The sequence below is a fragment of the Lonchura striata genome, chromosome 4, assembly GCF_046129695.1.
Source record: "Lonchura striata isolate bLonStr1 chromosome 4, bLonStr1.mat, whole genome shotgun sequence".
In the NCBI taxonomy this organism is placed as follows: Eukaryota; Metazoa; Chordata; class Aves; order Passeriformes; family Estrildidae; genus Lonchura; species Lonchura striata.
The window spans coordinates 32,259,532-32,268,709 of NC_134606.1; the positions used below are offsets into that span (position 1 = coordinate 32,259,532).

At 46.2% G+C, this 9,178-nt stretch overlaps 1 protein-coding gene across 2 annotated transcripts in view; it reads right to left on the reverse strand.

Annotated features, from left to right (window-relative positions):
- STOX2 (storkhead box 2) overlaps nt 1–8,081 on the reverse strand; it is a 142,372-nt gene extending 134,291 nt beyond the window's left edge. The window contains exon 1 of one of the 2 annotated variants that reach the window (XM_031504730.2): nt 7,694–8,081. In XM_031504730.2, coding sequence (XP_031360590.1) covers nt 7,694–8,066 — 373 coding nt within the window. In that variant the 5' untranslated portion in view covers nt 8,067–8,081. Of the gene's footprint in view, nt 1–7,510; nt 7,563–7,693 lie in introns of those variants that run through there. The other variant, XM_077782897.1, reaches the window with a different exon arrangement.
- Nucleotides 8,082–9,178: the final 1,097 nt, after the last annotated feature.

The window sequence follows — 9,178 nt, forward strand, 5'->3', positions numbered from 1 at the left end:
TTATCTGATGGTGGAATTCAAGGTCAATCTAAAAGGCTGCTGTATTTTACTCCAACTTCTGCTATTTTGGTAACCCATCCTGTCCTCATGTGCAAGAACAACAAAGTCCCATATTACATGGATTAGAATTCTATCCAACTCCAGAAAAGACACTACAGAAGTCATTACTCTGTGCATTAATTGAGTGCACAGAACACTAACTTGCTTTCATAAGAAAATCAAATATAGCTTAGCAAGTGTTGATAGTAATATCACACCATTGCTTTTCGGTTACAGGGGAAAAAATGCAACTAAAAGAACCCCTATTCAGATTCAGGGTAGTCATTGACCTTTGAATGTATACTCAAATGCTACTGCAGCTCAGAACAGGACGCCAGTTTAAAAAGGAGGCGTGAAGGCCTGCTCAAATATCAACATGAAAATACTTTGTTTCATCAAAATATATGTGTTTGTACATTCTTTACATTCAGATATTTCTCATCATGGGTCTCAGGTGAAATCCCAAGTCATAAACAGAGGGATCAAGTACACCAGACAGAAGAAAGCATGTTTACATACTAGGTGAAGGGATTTTATTCCAAGCATGTAATAGCCTTAAAAATCTCTCCAGATCTGGCCCACCCAGGGAGCAGTTTCACTATCAGAAACCAGAGACTGCAATAACATTCCCAGAAGTCAACATCATTAGAAAATAATCAAAATATTTATGTTTTTATATTTAAAACAAAGAAGAAAAAGTTTGGAGACAGCTTAATTTTTCAGAACCCAGTTAAATTTCTGTTATTGCAAAAAAACTATTAAGAAGTTCCTTCCATCCTAATATTTCACAGCCTCAGTTTCTGCAGAGGAAACCACCATCTGGTTGCAGTTTTTATTTTCTCTGAACACTTCAGGCTTTCCTTGACTACTAAAAGAAAAGAGAAGCCTGCTTATCATGCTTGCCATAGCCAAAGGAAGGAGTGATGTTGCTTGGGAGGCAGCTTTTGATGCCAGGAGTTTTGGAGGACACCCAATCCATCTGGGTTGCACCTTTTCTGCTACACTCTCCAAAAGAGTGTCTAAAATGCAGACAAGAATGTGGTAATTCCTTGGCACATCCTGTTGGGGGACAAGCTGTGATTCTCCTGGCCTGCAGAAAGGAGGAGAGATTTACCATCCAAAAGCATGGCCTGAGGAAACAGCACCAGAATTGCTGTGAGAGAGCACCAACTTTGTTATCATTGCTTTTACAAAAGAGCTGAAATAAAGACCTGCCAGCCAAGCCCAGGGACAGCAGTGTTTTCAGACACAGTTGACCCTTCCTAGCACCTTTCTCTGTGCACTAAATGCACATTTCTCCAGGCTCAGGGGCTGGAGCACCTGTCTCACAGAGACAAACTGAGAAGACTCTGGGGAGGCTTTCTAGTACCTTTCAGTACCTAAAGGAGGCCGACAAGAGAGCTAGAGTACTTTTCACAAGGGCATGCAGTGACAGGACAAGGGAAATGGCCTTAAACTGAAAGAGAGAAGGTTTAGCATAGATACTCTGACAAAATTCTTTACTGTGAGGGTGGTGAGCTGCTGCAACAAGCTGTCAAAAGAAGCTATGGGTGTCCCATCCCTGGAAGCACTTAAAAGCAGATTGGATGGAGCTCTGAGCAACCTGGCCTACTGGAAGGTTCCCTGGCCACAGCACAGGGGTTGGAATGAGATTATTGTTAAAGTCCCTTCCAGCCCAAGCCATTCTATGAATCAAAACTCATTTAAAGCAAAATTTTGAACTGTGGCAACACACATAGAAGGTCTGTACTTTGTCAATTAAAATCATTATAGTTTGATAAGTACAGCATTTAACAACATGACTCTTATTAGTAAATTAGGAAGATGGACGAAAGGGGAAACACAACTGAGTTTTCATGCCACAAAATGGTAAAAATTAGTGGGCAGGATGGAGATGCCTGTGACTTGCTCCATGGTTATCCACTGCATGGCCCCTGGACACCTCATTCACCTCAGTCTTCTTAAATCCAAAAATGACTACGTAAAAGAGTGGGACAGATGGAAAGGTGATTTAATGACTGGTCTGGTGGCACATGATGCTGGCAGCCCAGAAGCCCACTTAAGTGCTGGCAATAACACCTGACAAGGGCTTCATTCAGTGCACACCCACTGCGCTGCTCCCTGGCAAAGACAAGGGCCCTTTGAGGAAGGAATGTGGAACATTTAATTAAAGACCAGACCCTCATGCACAAACAGATGGAGAGAGTGAGAGATCTCTTGCTTTGTCAAAGCTCCATGGCCAAGGGCTGCTCTTGGCCAACACAGTTTCCTTACAGCATTGCTTTTCACACAGAGCATGCACTTAACTTGCAAGGCTGGATGACTTATCTGCCACCAGAAAAGATGCTTTCCTATACAGTGGTGCTCTTTGTGGGGAGGAAGGAGGTGGGGAGACAGTACTAGCTGGCTATTAACCTTATAAATCCTTCCCTTGACTTGCACAATGAATACCACAGATCTATGTATTTGACTTTGCTTTTTCAAGAGAAGCTGCTTTGTGTGAAAAAATGAAATAAAATAGCCCATATCTTTCTTTCCCTTGTGTTCTTTTTACTTTCTCAATACATTTTTGATGACTAGCACTAGCCTTGCAGGCCATCCACAGTTTTCTTTAAAGAGCAGAGAGCAATTCTGACTCTAAGACTTCATTCCCACAACACAAGCACAAACCACATACTGAGAAATCAGGCACTTTATATGCAGTCCATACTCATTTAGCTCTTGTCTCTGTCTCCCCAGCCTCTGAAAGCTGCTTTTATAAATTACATTAAAGGCCCAACCCAACACTTGTGAGCAATGAAGTTCTTTACTCAGAGTTGTGAGTAAATTCCTAAGTACTTCAGTCTGGCCATAAGCTTAAGTTTACCCTTTATTTTCAGGCTGCAATAACCACCTCACAGATATAAAAAGTGCTTAGTGAATCTCTAACTGGCTCTAGGTTGGAGTTGTAAAGAAGGAGAAAAAAATTTTTGTTTAAATCCACTGAATTTCTCATGGCAATACCACAAGGCATACAAAAGGTGTAGTTGAATGTGTGGTAAAGTCATTGGAGGTTTTACTACTATGAAACCTAATGCCCAGATTCTGAAAATAAATTTTCATTATATAAAGGAGATAACTGGCAGAGAAAAAAGGAATTCATGATTTATAAATGTCTATAGATGAATAATATTTAATATCCAACAGTCTACACTTCACCATAATCATCCACTAATGACTGCAAAACTGATTGTGAAAATTACCAAACCTAAACTAGTGGGGTGTTAATTTAATTTTTTGGTGGCATGAGAGGATATGGCAGGGAGAGAAAAGAAAGGGAGCACTTAGCTCCAACTCCCAGCGTGGCAAAAAAAGTTTCCCCCCTATGCTTGGCCAAGCAGGAACAATGCACAACAGCCCAGCCCTGCCGACTTTGCTGAATTATAACTCCTGCTAGTTAGTTTAATTATTGCACATACATTTCTTAAAAACTCCATCTGAACTTCAGCTTCTAATTGGAGAAATTGCCCTGGGCATGGCCAAAGGGTTATTATAAAGTTTGGTCATTTCTTTTCAAGCAATCTTTACAAAAGGGCATGGCCCTTCTGTGAAGCATATGAAAACCTCTCAAAGATGCCCATTGTCCGTGACACAGAAATCAAGAGCAAGAGATACAGAAGGCAGTCTCATCTGGGAACACAAAAGGCGATGAAGACATGAAAATGAGGTGGAACATCCTGCTACACCGACAGCACCTAACACAAGAGCTGAAAAGTTAAAAAAAAAAAAAAAAAACAGCTCTCAGGAAGACAAATATTTGTGAGTGCAAATAGAAGGTGTGTCAAAAAAAGAAATCTTATTAAAATACTAACGCTCATTAAAGACTTAAGTTGCAAAAGTCCTGCAAAGTTACAAAAGAGCTTCCGAAGACAATGAATTGCATCACTGGACCTATAGATTTGCATAAGGCTTCCTTGACCCCCTAAATCAACATATTAAGCAAGTGCTGGTTTGGGGATTCTGTTTATTCAAAGACTACTTATGTTTCCCAAAGTTTCCCATTTGCCAACTTAAAACCTCGATACACCCAACAATTTCCTAATATCCGAATCACTTTGATCACTGCAAAACTGGTAACTGAGCAGGCTTTTATGGCGTAACCATTTAGTTCAAGAAAACTGCCAGAGGAGTAAGTTTAAAAGTCACACATGAATCACTTCATCAGCCATACCCTCCAGCCCTAAGATGTCAATGCTATAAGCAAATTTCTCATGTGCTTCATATTCCTCCTGTATTTAATTCTAAGGTCTAATTTTATAATTCAATTCTTCAGAATCTCATGTGGATTTTCATCTCTTCACTTTGTGGCTCAGGTACACCTGCACCGAGCACAATAGGACTGTCCAATCCCTGCTAACTACAAATTATACTTTCATAAACTTTTCATTATCAAGCCAGAATGACTAAAAGGTGGGAAGACTATTCAGCAGTGAGTCGCTCCTGGTTTACATTTTACAATTCCAGCAGCAGAACACATGCTATGCATATTAGAGATCTAGTATTCCCTCCTCCTCACCAGCTATATTTTCCTCCAGATATTATCTCCACAGCCACCACAACCCACCAGAGCCAAGGCTCTGGACCACAGTGAAAAAAAAGTACCAGCAACATCAGCAGAGTTTTGAAAGTCAGTCTGCAGTTGTGATTTCTGGGTCACGTTAGCATTTAACATAATATAGGGGAAGTATTGTCCAACTACCTCTGCATGGAGGTTGTGCAGCTGAGGAGACATTTCTGTCCCTTGTCCCATGCTAGACAGTATCAGGAGGTTGGGAGCTGCCCCCACACCCACCCTGGGGCAGGCAGCTGGTCGTCCAGCTACTCCATCCCAGCTGGATGCCAGGGGCAGGTGAGGCACCCCCACCTGCCTGCAAAGAGACAGACAGCTGAGAAATCAGACAAGAACCAACCCAACAACTTATCACAGCATTTTCCAGGTATTCTAATGGCCCTGAGGTGCAGAGGAAGACCCCTTGGTCAGTCCCCCCCATACACACACACACTGTCCAGGCATGGCAACCCCTATTCCCACCACAGCATGGGGACTACCAGCTGGACCAGAGCAAGAGAAAACAACATCACCTTCATCAAAAACGCTGTGCTACTTTTCCCCCCTTGACCCTACCAGTTATTTATTAACAGGAGTAAAATATTACTATTCTGCAACTCCCAGCAGGCAGGTTTTCCTATCAACCTAAGATACCAACCACATTTTGTAAAGCTAAAAAGCATTGGAGCTTTTTCTTTTTGTCTATGTGTTGTTTGCTGCTTTAATGAAACAAAGTAGATAATAAAGTGTGAGAGAGTTCTTCAATAAGTCACAATCACTCACACATTAGCTACCTAATTATGCTGAAAATACAATTACATGCATTTAAGCAGATGCTCATGCCCACAGGCCAAGCCCATTATTTTGACAATTCTTTAACTTTACAGTAAGTGCAAGTTGAATCTACTTAGATACAAGACCTGAATTATCAGTCTGGGAGTGGAAAAAAAAACAGCGGAAAAAAAATAAAAGTCAATCAGTTCCTTCTATCATATTTAGCACAGCTAAGGCACTAGACAACAGGCAAGACTCCAACAGGTCCTCGCTCTTCTTTCATAGCCTTTAATCAAATGCTGAGAGGCATTTGCTAATTTTAAAGCCAAATGAAACTCTGGCTCCAGTCTTTTGTAAATTTGCAGCAAAGATAACCCCCCAAAGGAATGCATATTATTTGCACACCAGTGAGCTTACTTATTAACATGAACTTCTACCAAAAGTTTTGTTTCCATATTTTAAGATAGGCCACAAAGACCTGTTTACATTCCTTGGGTGGCTTTAGTAAAGTCAAGATCAGAATGCACCTTTCCACAGCCCTCCTGGGCAGCAGGCTGAGGAATGTCACTCAATGAGCAAGGTCCAGCAACACCCCAAAAATCAAACACTGACCCTGTTACTCCATCAGGTGACAAGGCCAATTCAAAAGCTCTTCATCTTCCATCCAACTGCAGCCAAAAAGCCCAGATGAGCTTGGCTGAGCAGCTAGTTCTAACCACAGCTAGTTCTAACCACTTCTTCTCCAGATAGTGGTGGACCATGCAAAAGTTTTCTATCACCTGCTCTGCAGCACTGTCTTGTCATCTGAGGTTCAAAGGAAAATTTGCTTTTTTGAGGAAAAAAGGTCCATCAGTTCATTTTTACCAGGGCAACTTGTCTTGACCTCCCCTCTCAGCTCAGAAAAAAATGGTAATATTCAAGTAAGTCTGATGGGGAAATAGTGAGTGACAGACAAGTGTCTGACAACTCTGCAAGAGACAAGACTGCTATTAACTAGAAATTATATGAGTTAGCATTGCTTGTTCAAAAGGACAAAGGCAGCTAAAAATATTCAAAAGCCAGATTTAAAACAGGAAACTGGAAAACCTTGAATATTTATGTTCCATTCTTTTCAGGAGCCTTACTCAGCTAATTTTTTTTTTTTTAAGAAATGCATCCTGTTTTAGGGGTCTGAAACTGCCAACACAGAGAGAGCATCTCTAGCTTTGTGACCTGTTCATGGTGCCTGCTGCATAGGACATAGATTTTATAAATTGTACGCAAGAAAAAGACAGTTTGCCTCACCATCACTGCAGCAGCCACGGGAAGTAGTTAAGCCAGCAATAAACCAAATTCTCACAGTTTTCCTTCTCTCTACGAGAGAACCTGTATGTTTCAAGCTGTGATGAATATTGCGTTGCCTTAAATCTTAAGAAAAACTTTTGCTCTGCTGTTCTTCACAACTCTCTACCCACCAAATAGCCACAGCTTTATATCTTAGGGTTTGGGGGCGGTGGTGGAGGGGTTGGGTTGTGTTTTTTTGGCCATGTTGCTTTTTCTTTTTCTGTCAAAATAAGTGTGGAAACATTTTCGCTCTCTATGCAAGGATATTTTCGTTTCCCAGAGAAAGTTCAGGATGAGGTGTGCTTTGTCCTGGCCACTGCACACTCATGGGATTCCCTTAGGGAATCACGCTGTACCTTGAAACTAAGGCCCACCACGGCACAACAGACTTGCCGTTCGTAGCCTCAAAAGCCACCTGCCTTGCACCTCAAAAAAAACACGTTACTTATCTCCTACTACTGCTTCTCGCCGGGAAAGATACCTCCACAGCAACGCTGGGATACAAGTTTCATATAGCACGTAGAGCCGAATATAAAGTAAAATATTGTTTCAGCACACCTGGAAATACTAAACAAAACTTCTAACTTCCGAGCCAAGCAGCCCCGGGAGCACGCTGCGGGCGGAGCCGGCCCGCAGGAGGCCGGCGGGCATTTCATCCTGCAGGGGGTATATTCCAACTCTTCCAGTTTACGTTTTCACCCTCGCCCGCTAATGGGAACGGGGGAACGCGCCTCTCAACCGACCGCACAGCCGTGGCCGGCAGCTCTCCCGGAGAGCACCACTTACCGCATCCCCGCAATGCCACCGCTCCCATCCCGGCTCGCCCCCTCCGCGCACACCCACTTTTGGGAGCTAAAACCCCGCGGCGGGGTGGGCCCTGCTTTCCGCCCCGCTCCCCGACCCCGCCGGGTCCCTGCGGCGGTGCCCGGGGCAGCTCCGCGGGCCCCGGCCCGGCCCGGCGGCACCTACCCAGGCACTTGATGTGGAAGCCGCTGGGGGGCTTGAGGGAGCGGCGCGCCCAGCCCTGCCGCAGCACCTCCAGGTGCTCCTCCTTGCCCTGCACCAGGAGCACCTGCTCGTCGATCCAGCCCAGGAAGAAGGTCTCGGCCACCGCCGCCGTGGCTCGCCGGTCCCAGAAGTGCTGCATGTTCTCCCGCTTGAAGTCCGCGAAGATCTCGTAGCCGATGCGGTGGCGGCCCAGCTCCGCCGCCGGCCCCGCAGGGGCACCGGCCCCGGCACCGCCGGCACCGTCGCCCCCCGGCCGCCCCCCGGCCGCAGCGTCCAGGACGATGGCCAGGGAGTGCGGGGCGATCTGCAGGCACCGCTCCGCCCTGCGCGGCATGGCCGCTCACCGCCCGCCGCCGGGCACGGGCGCGGACACGGGCACGGACACGGACACGGGCACGGACATAGCTCCCCGCGGCCGCGCCGCCTCCCGCGGCCGGCTGTCCGCGCTCCGCGCCGCTCCGCCCCCGCCGCGGCCCGGCCCGGCCCGGCCCGCTCCGCCCCCGGCACACCCCCGGCGCGGTCCGGTGCCGCGGGAGAGGCGCGGACGGGAGCCCGCCGCTGTCGGTTCCGCAGCGGGCGGCGGCCGCTGTCTCCCGGCCGGGAGGTCCGCACGCCCTGCAACCCGCTGCTCCCCGCCTCACGCTTCCCTGTCCCAGCACGGGAGCACCGTCCCGAGAGGGGAAACGAACCCAATCCCTGTCCCGGCCGGCAGTTTAGGCTTCCCGACACCATCCCTCCTCCCCACCTCTGGGAGATACTCACCCTTCCTTTCCACTAGTGAAGCATTCCCTAGCCACATCCAGTGGCTGCACATCTGTAAGAAACATACACAGTGAGTAACACTGACCCTGCCATGTCCAAACATCTCTCTCTTCACTCCCTGTAATCCTGAGTCACTTTGTGTCTTAGTGGTACTGAAATGTGGAACAAGTGTAAGCTTCATTCCTAGCTTCTGTAGCTTTTTTCCAACAATTTAATATTTTGCATCCTCTGTGTTCTGGATCACCAGCTGCCTGTGAGGCTCAAGGTAGAGCTCAGGAAAACTGAGCAAGGTGCAAAAAGAACTGGAGGGATCCTTGCTGGCAGTGCAAGTCTGGCAGCTGGGTTGTGCATCAAGGTGGTAGGTGGCTGCTGAGCTGCAGGTGCTGGCAGCAAGGTGTTTGTCACGCTTGTGAGAGGGCAGATTTAGGAACTTCACTTCTATCTTCTACTGGAACCCTCAAACCCACAGCAAAACTGAGTCTCAGTTCTGAAAAGATTCTTGAATTTCTAAATGGTCTGTAGCTGTTGGACACCTTGGTGGTGTGTGAAATGTGAGTGGCCTCAGCAGCAACTCTCACCTTGCTCCAGGGAGCAGGGCACCATGGCACTTGGGCCATGGGCAGTGAAGCATGAGAATACACCAGAAAGACAAATGATACAAGGAAGAAATCTACTGTAGAGAAG